We start from the raw sequence: 21,036 nt of genomic DNA on the forward strand, positions 1-21,036 counted from the left end.
CGGTGGCCAGATTCTGCGCAGCGTACGGATTGCGTCCCAGGCCGTGTAATCTTGATTCGAGTCAATGTTCGTTAAGAACTCTTTGAGCGTCAGACTGATGGGATTCGATGCTCCGCAAAGCGTGTTAAGGTGGGTCCATGCTGATCTTGCTGCACTTGATAGGAGTCTTGGAAAGATGCATCGCGTGTTCGTTATCTGGAAAAGGATTTCTCCAAATATTGAGTTGGCGATGGAGATGCTGAGTTGTCTTTCGTTCGCGAAGGAAGCGTGTCTTTTGTCCGGGCTCAACTCTAGAATCTTTTTGAATCTGATGTTCCAAATGTGAGCTATGAGCGTCATTCTTGGTGATGCTCGAGAGTTGAGGTTTTCTGGTGGCTTGCATCTCGCTAAGATCATTCTGAAGATGGCTTCTGCAGATTCATTCCAGAGCCTTCCCAAGATCCAAGCCGCGGCCTCTTCTAGCTTCCGAAGATCATCTTTTGAAACTGAGTCTCTTTCCAGTGGCTCCATCATTTTGGCCCAGAAGGTTATTTCCGCCGAATTGTAGACGCTAGAAGCGTGGACTTGCTTCATAAGCTTCTCCACTACAGGTCTGACTGTCAGTTCCAGCGTGTCTTGAATCGTCTCTAGCTCCACCTTGTTTGTGGACGCTAGTCTTCGGTTGATTCCTATGGATGGGCTGTGCGCGATTATGGCAATGGTTTGGAAGGCGTCTAGCAGTTGGATTCCCTGGAGACCCTCATGCTCGGCTTCTTGGAGGATCGTTTTCATAATTTTTGAGGCCTCTTGGGACTCAGAGATGATTTTGGCAGCTTCTGTTGCTAGATTATTGATCTTGTCATCCAGCGTCTCGCCGTAGCATAAGATTCTTTTTGGTGGGATGGAAGCGTTTGTGTTGAGGCTGTTTTGGATGTCCCAAACGAGCCCTTTGAGTCTCTCCAGGTTCACGCTAGTGCCTTGCCCTTGCTGAGGATTCTTCGAGTCAATTTGGCTCTCGTTTGGCGGGCTTTCCGGTTGGTCCGAAGGTGGAGCTTCGTCGTTCGAGTCTTCTTTTTAGGGGCTCTTTTTTTTTTAAAGTCATTGGTTTAGGGGATTCTGGCGTTTTGTGACTCTTTGTTGCCCTGGCCTGACTCTGAAGGTAATTTATATTCCTCTGGCGGCTCTGCATTTTGACTCTTCATTCTGAATTTTTGGCTCTTTTAATTTGGCGAATTTTCATGTATTTTAATTACAAGATTTTTTATCTTGTAGCTTGAGGATTTACGGTTTAGATTCCTATTTTATGATGCTTCGAAGTAAAGAGGCGAGGATCTTCTGATGAGATCGAATTATTTATTATGTACAGCTTTTGGAATTTGGAGAATGGAAAGAGGTAAGTTCTGTTTCAATGTTTTGAGGAAAAAGGCAGTATGAGTCTAAGAGTCTTGTAAGAGTTTCTTCTCTTCTTTTTCTAGTAGTGGCGTGGAGGTTTTGGGGCGGCGTCTGAGTGCACTGGGGGAATCGGGATGTCGTGGAGTCTGAAGAGTCGGACGAACACGAATCGGACGTAGTGGACCAGGTTTCCGCCGCAGATCTTGTAGGCAAAGACGAGGATCGCGTCCATCTTGGCCGGGTTGAGGAGTCCAGTGTCTAGAAATGAATTAGATTCTGTATTTTCGATGTTTAGAGATGCTCTTACCTAGTGCCTCCTTGAATCTTCGTTTGATTCCTTGGTAGTTGAGGGATTCCACCAAGTAATGGACCACTCGTCGTTCCTCTGCGCTGAGTCTGGCGACTGGATCCAGCTTCCAGTTTTCGGTGCCTTCTTTGATGGTCCAGCCGGATCGGAGGGTGTACTTGTAGTGGCGGTGGCCCGGGTTTTTGGAGTCTTTGAATTTGAGGAGTCCTTCGCTGTTGAACCAAGCTTGCCTGATTTCTTCGAAGTTCTGGATTTGGCGATTATCGAGCATGGCTCGGACTTATTTTGGTTAGCCCAGTTCTTTTAGACTCTTTTTTGTTTGAAGAAGTTTTTAGCTAGTTTTGCTGTGCTAACCGATCCTGAGATTCTGCTCATAAGCTTCGCTTCCTTCTTCGACAGGTGGTAGTGATTCCCTCTTCTGCCGGTTTCTGCGACGAGCCTGATTCCAACTTCTGGTTTGGTGAGGACTTTCTCTTCGTCTGCCTTGATGGCTGCTCGGCGTCTTTCTTCTGCTTCTTTGTCTTGGGCGAGGCGTCTTTTCTGAGCTTCTTCTTCCTCCTTCTTCCGCTGAATTTCCTCGTGGTATTCGCGTCGGATTCTGGTGTTTTCATCCACTTGTCGCTGCATTCGGAGTCTGATGGCTTCTCTGGCTCTCGCTTTGTCCTCCTGTTCTTGCTTCAGCTTCTGAATCTTCTCGAACTCTTCTTTCTGGAGTCGTCTTTCAGCTTCCGCTTTTTCCTTCTGCTCCATTCTGACTGATGCGTTGCTTTCGGATTCTTCCTTGATGTCTTTGAGCGGCTCGTTCCATTGGGCAGCGATTCTGACTCGTCTTTCTTCTGCTTCTTTCTGCTCCGCCGCTGACTCGAAGAGTGTGTCTGTGCGTCTGCTCCAGTCCTGTTGTTCTTTCTGGGCTTGAGTCTCTGGGAATCCGACTGTAGCTTCATCTTCTTCTCCGCCGGATTCTTCCATGATTTCTTCGTCTGAAGAAAAGCCATCTTCGGAGTCTACTGGAGCATTTTGGCTGGCCGGAGGCATGAGTTGAGTCGGGTCTTTTGGGTGGAGTCTTTTGATTGTTACAATTTTAATATGATTCTCTTTTTATGTGGTTACTTTTGCTCGACTTTAAATGTTTAAGAATTCTATGACTCCTTCCTGAACGGGCGTTGTACGAGTCTTCGTACAGATCTGGTTCTGAGACGCTGTCTGCCTCTTCGTTGTTGGCCGAGTCTTGTGCTGGAGCAGGGTCTGGTTGCTGAGTCTGAGTCGAAACTGAGGAAGTTGGATTCTCCGTCTGAGTCGCCGAGTCTGCCGAGTCTGAATCTTTTGGCTGAAAGAGGGTTTTGAATTGGCTTTTTAATGGATTTTTGATAATTTTGGATTCTTTGAAATCAGGACTGATTCTATTTTTTGAATTGGCCTAAGTGAGTCAAAATAGAAAGGCCAAGAGCTCATCCACCCTTTCTTATGTGGATTTGTTTTATGGTGCGTCATTTTTTCTATTAATTTTTATTCGAGTTTTAATTCCAATTTTTATTTTAAATGAATCTCTTTTTTTTTCTTTGAGATTCTTTCAGCCTTTCCTTGGGTGGTTTGGGATTCCTGGCATTTTGCCTGCTGCGCTTCCACCGGGTGAGTCTGAGTCATTCCGTCTCGTCGCGACGTCCAGCCGATGGTCCTTGAATCGCGTCTTGCCAGCGTAGCTGCAATGTCTTTGGGGACTCCATCGCTGACGTACTCGTTTCGTCTTTGCTTCTTCCAGCTACGCAGAGAGTCTTTGCCATCTTTGGGGAGTCGATCTTGGCGGAGGAGAAAGTCCGCTCTTGACTTTTGAAAGGGTTTTTTAAAGTTGTAAGGCTCGACTTAATGTGTAGAGTTTTAATTTGACCCTTTTCCTTGAGAGCTGAGACTCTTTCTTGATACGCTGGGAGTCTTCCTTCCGGGATCACGAGTGACTCCTCAATGTAGACGATGTTGAGGAGCGGGTGGACGTCCATGGCGGCTTTGGCGGCGTTGAGGCAGCCGTAGAAGAGACTCTGGTCTGACTGGGCTCGGTCGTCCTCGGCGATTTTCTGGTTTTCTTCGCGCACGAGCTCGGAGAGGACTCGGGAGATGTCGTTGATGGATTTCTGCCAGCCATCGAGGGACATCTGAGCGTTGGGGTCGGTGAGTCCTTTAATGAGGGTCAGAATTTTAATAGAAGCCGATTCTAAGGCTTGAGAGTCTGTTATGAAAATTGTTCTTCAATATTTAAAAAATTTTCTTTTTTTTTAAGTTTCTTTTTCTTTTTATTTTCTGACCCATTCCTTCGACCATTTGCTCGAGAAGATTTTTGAATCTGTCTCCAATCTTCAGTCTGAGTCGAATGAGCATTCGTCCCTTCGATTCCTGCGGGAACTGAGTCACCGGGTCCATCTTGATCGCCGATTTGATCTTCCTCCAGTAGTCTGGCTCGTCGATCGGGTTTTTGGTGATTCCGGCTTCCTCTCGGAGTCTTTCGAGCTCTTCAGCGTCGTGAATCTGTGCGTCTTGTGCGTCTCGGGTCATTTCTAGAGTCTGAAGAAACGCCTTTGTTAGCAAAGAATCGAAATTTTGGTTTTGGCTAGTTTTGTTTGGAGGAGCGCAAGGAAAATTTGAAAAGAAAGAGCGAAATTTTAAAAAGAAGCACGAGAAAAAGAGTCTAAATTAAGATCCGGAAGGGAAGAATCTTTTTTTTTTTTGATTCTCTGGTTTCGACGCGTCTGATTCTAGCGGAATCCAGTGGTTTTTCTCTTTATAAAGGGCTCTGGGTGATTCTCTTTTTGTTGGAGAAGAAATGAAGCTGATTTAGGCAATTTTCGCTTGAGCCCTGGCTTATCCTGGCTCGTTTTGGTGCTCCGCCAATCAGCGCGCTCTATTTCGTGAGTCAACTTTGCAACTTTCCCACGGTCTCCAATTTGGATTTTATGCTATTTTGATTCAAATCTTTAGATTCTTGAGACCATTTCCTGATTCTTGTGCTCTTTCGGATCTTTTTTGTGGAGATTGGTGGTGGAGGTGGTGCGCAATTCGAGGAAAAAGTGTTTTTCTCTCGTAAGACTCTTTTTCTGTGATTTTTGCTAATTGAAAGTGAAGTAGATTCTTTTTGCGTGAGAATTTATCAGATTTAGCGAGTCTTTTCCTGAGGTTGAAGATTCTTGAGCTTGTTTGCGGCAGAAAAGGGGGGGTTTTGGGCGATTTTTGAGTCTTTTCGAGGGCTCCGAGTCTCTTTTTTTTTCACTTTTTCTTTGGAAATTTCTGATTCTTTTGGGCCCTTTTCCTGACTGTATTTTGGTGAAGTTTTTGGAGTCGTTTTCTAGTCGCTTCCCGTGGCTTCAGCGACATTCAGACGAGCGAATCGTTCTTCGATGTTTTGGCGGTCTTGAGACCAGACGTTCGGGAAGAGATTCTCGACTTTGGCTTCCTCTCCGTGGTCTAGGTCAAGATTCTCCGCTGCCTTGATTCCGTCGAGGATTATGTCCCTGATGTGGGTCGTGAACGGTGCGTCTGGGGCTAGAATGTGGGTTTTGGCCGTCACATTCTCCCAGGTTGTTCGATTGGCTCTTATTTTGAGCTTGTCTATTTTCGAGACTGCTCGGTTTTTAGCGTCGAAGCCGTTGCAGCATCTGACCATGGTTTCCGCCACCCTGGGGTGTGCCCAACACGGGGTAAATGCAGATTCGTAGTCCCCATCGCAGGCCATTTGGAAGATTTCCCAGAGTCCCGAGATTCTTGGGTTTTTGTCCCCTTGGAGTGTTCGATGAAGATTCTTCGTTGGGCCCTGGGTGACGAATTTAACGTAGGGTGCCGACCAGGTGACGAGAGCTTCTCTGAGTTTTTTGGCGTCTTTTTGTGAAGGGAGAATCAGCACTGTGTTTTTCTGGCATGTGAGTTCGCTGATAATTTTCGCCACTTCCATCCATTTGTCTCCAGATTTTTTGGAGATAGAATCCGCCAGTCTCGGGAGATGTTGATTCTTTCTGGTTGAGGTGTTCCCAACTACGAAAGCGTCGAATTTTCCTCCGCATCTTTCTAGCCCTGCGTGGTAGATGACTATTCCAGCTGCTCCCGGATTCTCGAATCGTGGTCTTTTTAAGACTCTTCCGAACTTCCGGAGGCTTTCGCTGAGGTTCGCTGCTGTGTCGTTTTCTCCCTGAAAAAGGATTGCCGTGGATTTCCAAGCGTTTACGAGAGAGTCGAATCCTTCGATTACGCTGGTCTGGATTCTCTGGATGAGGTCTTCGCCAGCGTCCTTTAGCATAGTCGTTTTGAAAGATTCGGAGAGTTTGTAGAAGGTTTCTTGCCATTCCTCGCTGTCGATGGACATTTTTGTGCCCTGGGGGAGTCCTTTCTGTATGAAGCCGTTTGCGACTCGGCATTTCTCTGAGCAGTCTGGTTGGCGAGATTCTTTGAGTTCTTGGAATCCTTGATGTGTTTTACACCAAGTCGTGCTCGCTTCCGCTTCCCCACACATTGGCCATTCGCACGATCTTTCTCTCTTTTCTGGTTGTTCTCGAAGGAATCTGAGTCTCGTGACTCCCGTGACTTCTTCTCTTTTCTGCATCCAGGTGTCGATGAAGTTGTCCAGAGTCTTGTTCGGGCTGAATCTTTTGCCATTTGCCCAGTTCCAGCCAGTTGATAAGATTCCGAGGTTATGCTCAAGTGAGCGCAAGTGAGAATGGGCTTTTGTGTCTCTTACAACCTTGGCGATGATTTCCAGGATGATCTTCTGAGTTCGAAAGGGGCGGTTGACTCCGACTAAGCAGGCTCCTGAGGCGTAGAAGTTTCTTGTTGGCTTCTGGAACGCCGAGATGCATTCTTTGACGTTTTGGGTGGTCCAAGGTTTGGAGGCTAGCTTCTCGAGCGCCTCTGATTCTAACGGCGTGAGCGCTGGGTGGGCTGCAAGGGAGAGGAGGGATTTCGCTTTGATAAAATCAGAGTCCTCGCCGTAGTTGAAAACCCATATTTGAGGTACGACTTTGTAAGGAATCCACAGGATCCAGTGGGAATCCCCTTTTCCAACTTCTTTGACTCTAACCGTGGTATTAATCGGGTTAACTTTTTTCGCCGCTGACTCCAGCCACTTTTTGAGGGACCGGGAATCCTTGAGTTCGCTCCAGTCCACGTGCCATTGGGTGGGCATTTCCTTGCAGCTTCCGTCTTGACCAATGACTGAGTCTTGGATGAGCTGTTTTTGCACCAGGTGGAGCAGCAGTGGTGAGAGAATCTTTGTTAAGGGAGTCGGATTCGGAATGGGTGAGTCTTCCGATGCATATTCGCCGATTATGTCGATGATCCATGCGTTCACATTCGCCGGTTTTTTGTTCGCCCATTGGGTATCCTCGTTTGCTTTGAGTTCTAGCCAGGCATTTTTCTGATGGCAAATCTCATGCCAGTCGCTGTGGAGAGACTTCAGCATCTTGAGCGAGTCCAGTAGTTCTTCTGGCGTAATAAAAGCATCTGACCTTGGCATTGCGTCGAAAATCGTTTCAAGACCTTTCTTTATGAGTCTTCGGAGCCAATTGTCGTCCGTGAAGCTTGGGCGTTCGTAATTTGCCTGGGTCTTGATTTTGCTCTCACCGATTACTCGGAGGCACACGAAATGCCAGAATCCCTCGTTCAGGATATCTTGATTTTCTAGGTCTTCCCACTCGCGGAACCAATCTTGGCTCTTGATTTTTGCCCATTTGTTGAGCTCCTCCGAGATGTTGTTCGGAAAGAGTCTGCTTTTCTCCATCGCGCTTTGGGATTCCGAGTTACGCTGAGAGTCTAGCCTCCTGGCCACGATTCTTATTGGTCCTTTTTCTATTTTCAGGGCTTCGAGTAGATTGGAGATGGTTTCGCATTCGTCCAGCTTGACGCTTGGGTCCTCAGTCGTGCCCGCTGAGTCTGCTTTTAGAAGCTTCGTGGGGCTCTCCATTGGCTTAAATGGATATGGCTTTGATTCGAGTTGCCAAGAATCCGCGAGGTCGGTTTCTGCTTCTGCAATTTCGTCTGCGATGATGGAGAGTATGAAACCAGGCTCGTTGCTCCTGTGAGCGACCCAGAGTGATTCTTTTCCTGATGGCGCCGTGAAAATGATCTGGGCCCACGAGGAGAGCTCTGCGAAATTGAATCTCGCTTTTGAGGGAGTCTGCAGATCGAACATCAGCCTGTGATTCGAGAGAGGCTCGTTTGCATCCGAGGGGACATAAAGTCTGACGAGTCTCGTGGCAATCTTTTGCTCCGCCATTGCAGTGCGAGAAATTCTTCTCCAATTTATCTGACTCATTAAGAGCAGAGTGTTTCTTTAAATGGATCAAAACCTATCCTAAATTTGGAAGGTGTTCGGGGTAGCCCGTTCCTAAAAGATTCTGAGGAGAAGAGATCCTTTCCTGGAGATTTCCTCATTGAGGGTTTGGAGTCTTCTTTGGGAGTTCTCGATTGGGCGTGTTGGATCCGAGTCCAAAGCCACTCCCCATTTGGGGCCGAATTCCAGAGCTGCCTTGACGAAGGCCTCCTCGATCATGTCTAAATGAGAGGGTCAGCAAGTCTAGGGCTTCGAGGAAGAAACAGGAATTCCGAATTTCTAAGAAGAGGGTTTCTCTGAATCTAAGAAGCCTGAAGCTGATTGGCTCGGCTCGGCGCGCCGCTGCGGCCGCTTACTGAGTAAGAATCCCAGAGCCTTCGAGGCGTAATTGCCTGAGGCTGAATGATTTTATAGTCCGTGGACTTTTAGAGGTGAAATAAGCAGGTAGCATCGATTGATGGTCTACCTAGAGTCTTTTTGATTCAGCTAGGAGTCTTATTGGTAATGCTTCTGCTGAGAAATAGGCTCTATTTAAAATTCCTCGTTTTAGGTTTTAGCTGTAGGCTAAGAACCTTTCGAATGAACCTGCGTGATTCCGGGGCACCCGCTCGAAACCAGGTGCTCTCGGGCGCCTTTGACACCTTCCGCCGCCTCCTGGGAATCCCTGCCTCTGGTTACTAGGCTTCCTGCCGCGTTCTATTTCTAGCGGGCTGCTAATCCCTTGTCCTAGATTCTTCTTTTATTATTTGAAATTCCCAAGGTTCGTTTCTGTTTTCAAATATTTTCAAAATATTTTTGTAACACAGTTCAAAGCGGTTCTTGCTCTAGTCATCCGTCATTCTTTGGTTCTCGAACGGATTAGGCTCGCAGCTGCGCGGCAAGGTAATGAATTCATAAAAATTTCTTAATCAAAGGTGTGCAAATTCGAGAACACCTCTTCTTATCCTACAATTTACTTATCAATCAAAATTTCTCAACCAAAGGTGTACGAACTCGAGAAGGCAATTATTTATTATATCACGATGAGGAAAAGATCAGATGTTCTTACAGTGAATCGACCTGCTCGATTGAGTTTTTTAAATGTTTGACTAAGAATTAATGATTAAGGACCCCCCCCCCTCCGACAGCTTTTTTCGAAAAATCAAATTTTGGAATTTTAAAATTTTGACCCAGGAAATTGGTTCTACGGGTCAAAAAACGATTTTAAGTCTTCATTTTTCGGGGTCTATCTCGACTCTTTCACCACAAAAATCGCATTTGAAAATTGGACTTTTCGCCGAAAATTGACGAATTCGCCCTAATTTTGTCAAAAATATCGATTTTTCTTTGTCAAAAATACCTCTTATCAAGTTTTTGAAGCAAGCTTAACCTGAGGACGCATTAACAACCAAAAATATGGCGTTTTTAAAAATTTCAGTTTTTGGACGAAAACGCTGACGGGGTAGATCCGATTTTTTCATTAAAATTTTCGATTTTTTGACGAAAATTGTTGACAGGGGTGTCCTTAATTCAGTTTTATGAAATGTTTGTCTGAGAATTAAAGACCAAAAAATATCCAATGGTCCAAAAATTTTTGTTTCCTCTCAATTTTTTTAAATATTTACGAAAAGTTGCGTCTGAGTGTAAAACATTTTGAGATCTGCTGGGTGCAAGTAGTCGGTGTCTGATTTTGGCCTTGAGTGGCTTACTTGAAATTGTTTGCTTACCAGCTGCTTAGCCGAGCTGAGTAAAAACGCTGTTGATTCAGTACACGCTTTTCTGTACTTTCTCGAATTTAACAACTTCAAATTTCAAACATCTATCTATAGACGCTTCTTTCTTCCTTGATTTCAGAGAGAAAAAATTGATGACCGTGAAGAAAAGATCTCCATTTTTGAGATTCGAAAGTGGCTCTTAAATTTTGTCTTCAAGATGCATTTTAAAACACTTCTTCTCAAGAAAAATTTGATCCCTGTAATTAAACATTCAAAAAAAGATTCCAGAACGTGAGCCGGCTAAAATGGAATTGAATTTGAATTAAATTTAAGTATGAATTTAATTTGAGTATGAACATTTAATCATCAGGGGGTTAAAGAGTTTACACTTCATGTATTTTCAAAATCATAAAAACAAAATGATCAATTTCAAAGGATAAGTTGTAAACATTATGTTTCTTTGATACTTTTTGAAGATGCTCGATTCTGTAATTCTTATTTTACTTTGAATAAGCTTTGACGCGCTTTCAGATTTAAAAATTTGATTATTGCCAACGTTACACTTCCAATTTGACTGATTTATCAACCGTTAAATTTAAGAACTGAGAGGACCCTCAATAAAACTCAACCGTCAATTAAAAGAAACATAAACAATTATCAAGCGTCAACTTTTTTTTATCACGTGTTCACTTGAAAAATCAAGCACCAAAAAGTTCAATTTTATAATTTAAAAATCATTTTAAAAATGATATTTTTTTTGACAAAAGTACCAATTTTCTTGTCTCGGGACTCTTTTCAGAAAACCTGAGTCAGGGTCCAAAAGAGCGAAAAAAAAGCCGCGTCGCGGCTTTTTTTTTAATAAAGCCGCGAACCGGCTTCGTAAATATCAATGTAATAATAATTATGATTAAAAATATCACAACGAAGAGTATATTTCTGGCTAAGCGGCTTTTCATTAAGGGTGTCAACATCGATTTTGGAAACCTTTTTGAACAGGATCGATGTTGACACCCTTAAGGGTAAGGCTCTTTTGGCCAAAACTCAGGCTTTCTAGGAATCATGTGAAACCGCTGGGAAAAGAAAGTAAAATATCAAGTCAATCAAAATAACTCAAAATAAACAATATGTTTATTGTGACAAAATGACCAGTCATATATTTTTATGTTCCCTTTTGTGAAAAAGCTGACCGGGTCATTTTTATGTAGCAAGAATGATTAGTATTAGTAAGGTCATAAAGCGTTGTCAACAAAAAAAGTTGTATTTTCCTCTTTTTCCTCTGCATAATTTTCCCGCAGAATATAGCAATTATATCAAAGAAAGCGGGTCATAAAGAGCTTGTCAAAAATGATGCGAGTCATTTTTCAAAAAGGCAGTCCGAGAAATATGCTTTCAGATGCATTTGGCTGGATTTTCAGAAGAGCGAGATTTTTTAAAGAACAAATTACTTATTTTTTATTTGTTGGTGTTGTCCTGCTTTTTCTATCGAAAAAAGGTTAGCTAAAAAATGATGAAAAATTTTTGAAAACCTTGTTGATTTTTTTTAGGATCCCCCGCCGACTTTGGCAATTTTTCTGACTTTTTTTCTAAAAATTTTTCTAAAACAAGGGTGTCAGTGTTAAATGGCTGCTGGAAACATAAGTTTGACGATTGTAAGTCCATAAATTAAGGGTATCCCCAAGCTTATTTATTTTTGTTCTAGAACTCCTCCTTAGCTACATTTTCATACAAAAATCTTTCGGGTCACTAAGGGTATACATGGAGAAAACGTTGTTTGAAATTTTCGAAAAATTTCTCTGGGGTATCCTTATTCCTTACCCTTAAATAAGTCGCTTTTTTCTTTTGTCAAAAAGACATAAGTTATTGTGGTAAAATGTAACCGTGCCAATTTAATGTCTTGACTTCGACCCCGGATACTAAAATTTATAGCTGCTCTCGTATTAAATCTATAAAACACTAATCCGATCGTAGGAAATAAGAGTCAAATAACATTTTTAAAACATAATTGTTCATCTTAAAATGTATCTGAAATGTGGTTTTTATCGAAATCCGAGATTTAATAGAGACCTTGTTTTGATTTTTACTTGCTTGGGTGTTATTCATTTACTAATAAAAGGTACGAATGAAGATTAATTATCAAAAATTCACAAAAAATTATTTTTCTTTCTTTTTACTTCATTTCGAAAATATTGTTTAGAGCGCAATTTCGCAGCTTTTCATGTAAAATCTTTATCAAACGTGATATTTCATTTTGTATAACACGCTCTTATCCCCCTAAATCTCTCTTTCTTTGTCTAACCGGTTCACCTTATCTGCCCTTCTCAAGTTTTACCTTCGCGCTCCAACAAGGTGGAGTCAGAGAGCGTCGGTTTTCTCCGCCATTTTTCGCCGTTTTTGTTGTTTTCCTTAAGGCGCTCCTCTCTCTTCTGAAAACAAAAATCTATACTTCAGCTTATTGTCAGCTTTTTTGATCAATTTCTTCCCACGGGAAATCGCGAAAATCGTAATCCGGCAATTTTGCATTTTCCGACAAAAAATAGAGAAAAAGCTGGCAAATGAAAAGCTGAAGAAAAAATAATTTTGATTTATGGTTAGAAGAAAATTTGTCGGAGAGAAAATGGGAATTGTCAGAAGACGGCTTAGGTCGATTTTTTTATTCTGGAATGGATACAATTTTTGAGAATATAAATTTTGTGAAATTAAGGGTATCAGTTGATAATTTGTTGATGTTTCTTTCTTAGATCAAATAAGGGGAACCCAGTTGATAAATGAGTTTTTCTCAAACAGCCTAAAGAAGTCATATTTTTTGAATAATTAATAAAGGGTTTTCAATTTAACGGAAGATGCCCTTATTTTAGCAGAATTATTTTTTCTCAAAAACCTTATTCTAACGGTTTTTTTACATGTTCTATAAAAAATCCGTTAAGGGGGTAGAACTAGGTTTTTCGAAAATATGTGATTTTCGAGAGCCACTTTAAATAAGTAAAACCTGTTTTTTCTTATGATAACGTAATATCCTCAGAAATGTTGCTAGAAAAAGGGTTAAACTATCTAAAAATAAAATTTAAAAAATTTGGCTAGTCACGTGACTCGAGAAATTTGAGGACGCGAATAGGCTAAAATAGCGATTTTCGATGAGATAGGTTGGTGTTTCGCTCTCTACCGCCAAAATTTGTTGACGAAAATTTTTTTTAAGAAAAATGTTGTTAGATTTAAGTTTGCTCTATCTTCAGCTGAAGAGAGAATTTGAATATCTTAGCTTGCCTGGCTTTGAGCGCCGGTCGAGAATTGCGTATTTTCGGAAATCCTAGTTCTACCCCCTTAAGGGATCCCCTCCCGATTTGAAAAATATCATCGAGAGCTTTTATGTGATATATTTTGGAATCTCCGTTGTCTGGCGATCATTTTCATATATTATGTCAAAGGAAGTCCGTCACGTGGTAAGCCGTGAGAGAGCTTTGAAAATGGCTTATTTTAACGAAAAATTTTACTTAGAAAAAATTCGCAATTTTTTCGACTTTTCAAAGTCGACATAATCAGATGAATGAGGGCTCTTTCGAAAGCTTAGAGAAAACTGAATAAGAAAAAAATAGATTTGATAAAATATCTAACCACTAACAGGCGCTAGAGAGCAAAGAAAGTCAAAAAAATGGCAAAAATCAGTTAAAAACATCTTGTTAAGAAAAATTCTACAATCCTTGACGGAATCACATGCCCGTACTAGAGATTGTAGATCATGGATCAAGGAAGACAGTTATTATTGATTTAGGGCTCTATCTAAGAGCAGGAAAAACTAGTTCGATTTTGAAAATGGCCCAAAATGGGGTTTTTCGCGAGTATCAATGTTTTCAGCCCGTCTTTTCAAGGTGTTTCCCCTTATGAAAATCAATTTCTGTACTAGAGTTTCTTCATTAAGAAACGGGCTTTAAAATGAGCCCTCATACTTGGAAAAAGCTCAGCCCTAAAAAAAGTAGTTCGAAGTCAAAGTTGACGAAATCGGGGGGGGATCCCTTAAGGTAGGGTTTAGGGGAAAAATAATATCGTTAAAATAAGGGCATCTGTCCGTTAAATTGAGAACTCCCTATCAATAATTCAAAAAAAGATGATTTGATTGAGCGATTTTAAAATAAGTTCCTACCTCAACAAAAATATTAACAAAAAAAACATGAAGAGAAACTGATTTCTTTGAGTAGGTTTTTGCCGACCACCGTGCGGTAAACAACTTTGATAAACAAAATTTTCTCTGAAAATAATATCTAGAGCGCCGAAATTCAAATTGGATCAAATTTTTATCTAGCTTATTAATTTTCTGCATTTAAGGGTTTTTTCCATAAAAATGGTTTTTACGCGATGATGGGTTAAAATCTCGTTTTAATTTTTTTTTTGACTCGAAATATGAAATAAAAAGGCGGATTTTGATTGAGTGTATCATCGGCGCGGTTAGTAATTGATTAGAAAGAAGGTCGCCGATTTTTTTCTGTCCGGCGGTGTAAGGTTGCACCGTCTCGGACATGCACCAATACCAGGCTTCAAAACATGATCCACGCGCGGGTTAAGAGAGAAGACAGAATGCAACACTTACACGTTTTTCTATGCATGTTCATGCTTTTCTTTATTTATCGAATTAAAAGACGAGGTAAAGCCCAAAGTGGAAAATAAGCTTTTTGAAAAATAAATTAAGACGTTGACACCCTTATTTTTAAATTTTTTTTATCCTTTTTTTTTGTAATAGACAATTTTTGATTGATTTAAAAACATAAATACTGCAAATTATAATTTTTAAAAATAAATGAGTGATACCCTTAAGGATTTTTTATCAAAAAAGAATTTCTAAATTGTATCCATATTTTCCTGCTCGATCATGCTCGGCGTGCGCACCGGGATGCGAACACTTGTCAGTTTCCGCTCGCAGCTGAGGCGCAGAAGTCTCATGTCCCAGCCAATGTACATGTACTCAGGTACAGTCAGGCGCAGCAGCGCTAATGAACGGTGCTCCGTGCCCTAACGTGATTTCTACCCGTGCGGTACGGGTTGCCCTTTCCGAGCAAAATATCACCAGTGAGCCGGCCGCTCTTTTTTGCGGCTTCTTCTCAAGACAAGCGTAAAAAACAAGTCTATTACTCAAACTTCTATCGGGCAATTTTCTCCAATAAAACCGTAAAATGTATTGAGCAAAGAAATATTTGAGGATTATGACATGAAATTGCACTCGAGTATTTCAAAAGTTCGATCTCGGATGCCACATAGAAAATACGATAATTACTCAAATATCACACGAGTTCGTTCACCTTCAATGAGCTTACGACTTCTAGTCATACCTTCATCGTATCTCTATCAAAAGTACCGGCCCTCTACTACTACGTGAATCTGCTTATGTTTTGTTTTAGTCATAGAGTTCCAAAAGAACCTCCCGGCAAGTTTCTCAGCTGGGAGGTACAAATCATTGCGGACTTACAAATTTATCCATCATTTAAGATTTCGAAAGAAGCTTCGATGCCCGAGCTTATCCCGTCTATGGCTATTCTGAACAATACGACGTCAGAGGATTCCAACAAGACGATGGAAATTTCTACGAAAATCCGCAAAATATGATGCAAATGCCGGCGTACCAAATGAATAATCCACAAATGGCAATTCAGCCCGTCGAGCCAATTCAACCAAAAATCGAGGTTATCCCGCCAGTCGACCCGAAACCTGTCGAAAGTCAAGTGGCAGTAGAAGTGCCGGCGCCGATTTCAGTTCAAGAAAAAGCTGAAAAGGTGAGTGAGGAGAAGAAGCTGTCGTTCATTCCGAGAGTCGCGCCAAGTCAAGTTCCGGTTGGACTGAATGATAATATAGCCAAATCGACTGTAGCTCCTTTATCTCCAGGTAAAGTATTATATTTGGAGAAAAATTGATAAAAAAGTCGTCTGCCAATCAAAAAGCTACATTCTTTTTTTCAGCCAATCAGCGTGTTTGATTTTAAGAAGCTATTATTTAAAGATATTTATACCTTTTTCTTCATTTTCGAGTCAAAAGTAATCAAAAAGTTCAAAAAGCCAAAAGGGTTCAATTCAAAGACAAAGTAAGCCCAGACGTCTCCGAAAATAAAAATTAAGAGTTTATTTCTTTAACGCTCAATTTCACTTGATTTGTTCTGCGTACATGCAAAGCCCTTATTATATAATTTGTGGAGAAACAAAGCGTATATCCGCCATCTCCACTGCCCATTTTCCTTCTGAATAAAACTGGTGATTAAGGTGATTGGGACTACAACGCACCCGTTGACCCTCAAATTCTCGACTACGAAGCTGATTTTTCGATTCCAAATGCCAATTTTATCTTCCACAACAAGCTGCCAAAGTCGGGATCAACGACGATGCACGACATTTTGAGAAAATTGAGTCAAAAGAATCTTTTCAATTACAAGAAGATGGACTCGTCGTTGATGGAATTTGATGATGACCAAAGTTTAGGAAAGCGTTTTTATCGAAAAAATTGGCAAAACGGCAATTTTTCGCTCAAAAATCAGCTTTGAAAACGCGAAAAAAAGTCAACTACATAAAAGAAAACCAAAAAACTCCATTCTTCTTCATGCAGCACCACTTTTTCACCAATTTCACCAGGTAAGCCAGCTCATTTTCGCTCACCAGAAATTCGCCGACAAATCTTTTGACAAATATTTTAAGCTTCGGACTTGAGCAGCCGACGATGATTAACGTGATCAGAGAGCCGCTCGATTGGTTTAGTAGCCATTATCATTTCAAGGGCCGGTTTGAGCTGCTTTTTGCAAAAAAATGAAAATTTTCGAAAAAAAATAATGAAAAATTTTGCAAAAAAAAATGAAAATTTTGCATAAAAATGAAAATTTTGCGAAAAATAAATGAAAATTCTTTGAAAAAAAAACAATAATTTTGAATAAAAATCAAAAATTTGGAAAAAAAATCAGAAATTTTGAAGAAAAAAATTGAAAAACCGAAAAAAGCTTTATGGCTGGAGCCGAAAACCCGGCCAGCGAGGAGAAGGAAGTGAAATGTCGCTGGAAGAATGTATTAGTACGGATGCTCCGACTTGCTCTCGTAACCATTGCTTAGGGTTCAGACTATTTTCTTGCCCAATCCAGCCTTTACTCGCTTTTTCGCCGATCGGATTATAATTTCAATGAGCTTTACTATTCAAATTTACCTAACGATGTCTTTTTCTGAATTTCCATCCTTGAAAAAAATTGAAAATATTCATTTAAGAAATTCATTTTAGAGAGCTTTTCGTATTTTCTGACATAAGTTTTTGGGAATATTTCCCAATTTAATGAACCCTCGAAAAAGGCGATACATCGAGTTCTTCTGTGGAAATGGCCCTGATTGCCAACTTCCCCAACTAGCCCGAGATGATGATGTCTACAAATCGAAAATGGTCGAAGTGGCGAAGAGGCGAATGCTGGAGGATTATTTCGTTGTTGGAGTTTTGGAGCAGTTTGAAGATACATTGAACTTGTTTGAAAAAGTGCTGCCGAGATATTATCGCGGCGCATTGGACGTATACGAGTCGAAAAGTATGGATTTTGAAGAAAGATGGAAATGATTTGTGCTTTTTTAGTGATTCAAACGACTCGAAACCAGACGAAATCGATCGGAAAACGTACTCTTCCAGATGAAGTTGCAACAAAACTTCGTTCTGGTGCATTAAAGTAAGTATCCAAATTGATCATGAAATCCAAGGGAAAACTGGAACGAATGATGTAAAAGAGGCAAAATGTTTTTTATTGTCTATGAATTGAATTAGAATGCTAATTAGCGGACCATAAATCATTTAATCCGCTATATTTACTCAATAAGAAGCCGGCTAGGACTGATTATCGTTATGTATTTTTTACAAAACACTCATTTTTCTTAATCAGTCAACGATTTTATTAAATTTCATCAAAAAAATCTATTTTAGGTACGAACTTGATCTGTATCAATTCGCCCGGCAACTGTTCAACAAGCAAATGGAAGCCCTTAATATTCCACGCTATCAAAAACCAGCTGAGCTCTAGAACCTAAAATCAGTTGATTTAAACAGGTAATTTAAAAAGAAAACGAAACAAACAAAAAAATACTGCTGCCATAAAATTTCAACATAAGAAGAAAAAAGTTTGTACAGAAAATACACTTATATGCTGAAACGTATATTTGTAAATATATCCAACCATCCACTGCTGTATACCGAGAAATAAACGAACCAATATTTCATTAAAATTTACGTCAAGAAGGACCGATAATAGCGACGGCTCATCGCGATCGAGATCTAATCGCAAGATGTCCAGAAAGGTGTTCAGAAAGGTGTTCAATCCACTCATTTCTCCACAAATGATATTCTGAGAATACTCAAATTTGGGAAAGAATATACTGTGTGAAAGCATCAGTTTCCATTAGTAAGGAAAAAAAGCTACCGTAAGCCGGTTTTATCCAAAATTAGGATCGATGAACAGGGTATCTTCTGAATCGAATTATTCCAATTTGCGGACTCATGATGAAAGAAACTCTGGTGTTGAGGACAAAAAAACGGCCTGTTGATTGATTTTTCTTCCCAATTTAAGAAGGTTTCTTTGGAAAGAGTAAAAGATGAGAGTGGTTGTGTTTTTATTCGTGATGTCGGCTGCAATGTTCACGGTTTTTGAGCTGCCTTCTATGTATACAACATGCATTGACAGTAAGTTTATCCCATTAATGACCCTCTGGCTTAGCCCTAAGGCTGGGGTCGGCATCGGTGCACGGTGCCCGGGACACGTGCCCCGCCCCGCTGGCCCGAATGCCCCGTTTTTTACAACGAGGCGGGGCACTCAGGGCACACGTGGCAAACGGGGCACGCGGGGCGGGGCAGGAGCTTCGGTAAATAAGAACGGGGCGGGGCGGGGCAGGAGCTTCGGTAAATAACAACAGGGCGGGGCGGGGCACCATGATTCGAGGCACCGATGCCGACCCCAGCCCTAAGGGGGTAGGGGCGTTTTGACTTCATCCAATATATCCTGCATTTTTCAGACAAAATCGCTGACCAAACCGCAACAGGAGAAGGCATGCATTTTCCGCTCATCCAAATGGAGTGTGAAAATATGCTCTCAGAGTACATCGGATCCTTCGTTCTTCCCCAACGACTTTCCGAAAAGAAACGAGACATTTTTCCCTTTTATCAGTGATTTATTCCGTTTTACTTTTTTACATTAAAACCCTCAGCTGCGACTTGATACTGTCAAAAGTTCATTCAGAGTTTGTTCGCTGTTGCCGTCGTTTTTCTTGAGCAGATCTTTTATCGTGTCTGAAGCTATTAAGGGGGTGAGCCTTGATGATGGTTACCAAGAGAAATGTCTGGAAACATCGCTGAAAACTGCTCAATCGCTGATTTGAATTTTTCGGAGTCCTCTTTCATCAAAATGATTGTAGGGTTATCTAAGGGTTCTTGATTTTGGTTGAGAAAAATGACTGTACCTTGAAGGGTACTGACACTTTCAGAACAAAACTCTCCCCTCATCATTCTTGAAGTGACTGGTTCTTGATTTAGTTCGGATGAGTCATCATCGGAGGCCGGAAAATCCATTTTTTCGATGATTTTTCTGAGTTTTTCGAAGTTCTCTTCCTTGATTGCACTTTCGATTTCTTCATTTTCCCAGGGATTTTCAGCCAGAAATACTCCATCGTCAGATCTTCCCGCTGCAAAATCTGAAGAAGAAGGAGTCAAATTAGAATTTGGAAAAGGAAAAATACTGTCAAATTTGGAAGAAAGAAGCATTTGCCAAGGAAGAGTTTTGATGAAATTTCCCTCGATCGCAAATCTTCTTAGATGCTTGAATTTGCCCCAAGAATTCGGGATCTCGGAAATGAGGTTTTTTGAGAGTTCAAGGCTGGCGAGAAATCGGCAGTTGGTGAGTTCGGCCGGGACGGATTTGATGGAATTATTGCTAAAAAGAAGATTATAGGATAAGCTTTTGAAAATAAGTGAAATAGTATGAAAAAGTGTAATAAATTTTTATTGTTTAATAGATTAGTCTAAGCCCCAATGATCAAATTCATCCTATGGTTTTGAAAAAAGCCGGTTTTAGAAATACGATCCAAGTTTTATTGACGTCAATTTTCTTTGATATCGTTGCTCAAACCTTTTATTGATTTACCTTAGATCGAGAGTGCCTAATCTCCTCATTTTCGCAATACACTCCGGGAACTCCCCGAGTTCATTGTCAGAAATCCAGAACGAAATCAGCGGAAGATCTCCAAATTCTTCCGGAAGCTCCTTGATTTTGTTCTTGCTAAAGTTGACAGTATCTATCTTCCCGTTGCAGAATTCTACTGGCACGGAGGTGAGCTGATTGTCGATTGCCCAAAAGGATTTGATGTTTTTCCAGGTCGTTGTATTTGGAAGTTCGATGAGTTGATTTCGTGTCAGGTCTTTTTCAAGATTGAAAAAATTAAAAAAATTTTCAAAAAAAATTTTAAAATTTCCAAAAAAAAATATTTTCAATTCTCAAAAAAATCTTCATTTTTTTCATCCCTTTTCTAGCCATTCCAGCATAGGGAAGCCTTCTGAGGGAAAACTGACTAGTTGATTTCTTGATAAATCAACTTCCAGCAATTTTTCTAGCTTTCCAAGAGAGCTGGGTATTTTTTCAATTTGATTGTCTTCGAGATTTAGTCTTTCCAAGTGCACGAATTTGGAGAAAAATGAAGGGATGGATTTCAGCTGGCAGTGTTTGATCTCTCAATCGGAATGAATTTGCTTTCAATTTCAGAAAAAAAGGTTGTTTAATTCCGTTTCTATGACTTTTAAATTTTGCAGTCTGCACAAATCCGGCTTCAGAACACTCAACGGCGTCTTGTAGCAATAGAGCCATTCCAGGGTAAACAAAGTCGGCAAACCAGCGGGAAATTCTTTCTTTGTCTCTTTACTGATATCGATTCTGACCATTTCATCTTCAACATGCAACTTTTTCTTCAGCACAAAATCTTCTTCGTTTCCTTCCCAAAATGACGCCTTTCAAAAAAATTGCCTTTTTTAGAAAAAAAAATAATAATAAAAATAATTTATTTTCATGAAAATCTTACCCATTCGATTGCTCCCTTTTTCGCTCTAGAAGTCTCTTTGAAAGCTTTATCACCTCCACTCATTTTTCCAAAAATAATTTTTTTTTTCTCCTACACGAAATATTTCAAGACAATACCAAAAAAGTACGGGCGTTATCAACTTTGACTTATCACATTGTCCACAGCGCGGGGCATCTTAAAATTTACACCTTTTGCATTTTCTCATTTTCCAAACGGACACCCTTATTAACCGCGTGGGACGAATTGTACATTCCAATGTAGTTTAAGACTTTGAAGAGCCATAGTTCAAAAACTACTGATCGTATAAATCTG

General features: G+C 40.8%; 3 protein-coding genes across 3 annotated transcripts; 1 reads left to right on the forward strand and 2 right to left on the reverse strand.

Moving 5' to 3' along the window:
- Window positions 1-1,235: 1,235 nt before the first annotated feature.
- On the reverse strand, window positions 1,236-1,949 carry LOC145698281 (uncharacterized). The gene is made up of 2 exons (XM_081775484.1): window positions 1,679-1,949; window positions 1,236-1,629 (listed from the first exon to the last, which is right to left on the reverse strand). Exons 1-2 carry the CDS (start codon window positions 1,947-1,949, stop codon window positions 1,451-1,453), a joined length of 450 nt encoding a protein of 149 aa, XP_081631610.1. The 3' UTR covers window positions 1,236-1,450.
- Window positions 1,950-14,525: 12,576 nt separating this feature from the next.
- On the forward strand, window positions 14,526-17,862 carry LOC145711649 (uronyl 2-sulfotransferase-like). Its single transcript, XM_081789336.1, has 9 exons — window positions 14,526-14,631; window positions 15,149-15,541; window positions 15,913-16,134; window positions 16,206-16,278; window positions 16,342-16,417; window positions 16,635-16,805; window positions 16,937-17,204; window positions 17,249-17,339; window positions 17,591-17,862. Exons 1-9 carry the CDS (start codon window positions 14,535-14,537, stop codon window positions 17,685-17,687), a joined length of 1,488 nt encoding a protein of 495 aa, XP_081645462.1. The 5' UTR covers window positions 14,526-14,534; the 3' UTR covers window positions 17,688-17,862.
- Window positions 17,863-18,817: 955 nt separating this feature from the next.
- Window positions 18,818-20,067, reverse strand: LOC145711005 (uncharacterized). Its single transcript, XM_081788719.1, has 5 exons — window positions 19,797-20,067; window positions 19,393-19,586; window positions 19,117-19,347; window positions 18,985-19,077; window positions 18,818-18,946 (listed from the first exon to the last, which is right to left on the reverse strand). The coding sequence occupies exons 1-5, from the start codon at window positions 19,823-19,825 to the stop codon at window positions 18,861-18,863; spliced, it is 633 nt and encodes a 210-aa protein (XP_081644845.1). The 5' UTR covers window positions 19,826-20,067; the 3' UTR covers window positions 18,818-18,860.
- Window positions 20,068-21,036: the final 969 nt, after the last annotated feature.

This window comes from Oikopleura dioica, chromosome 1 (genome assembly GCF_907165135.1).
Source record: "Oikopleura dioica chromosome 1, OKI2018_I68_1.0, whole genome shotgun sequence".
Lineage (NCBI taxonomy): Eukaryota > Metazoa > Chordata > Appendicularia > Copelata > Oikopleuridae > Oikopleura > Oikopleura dioica.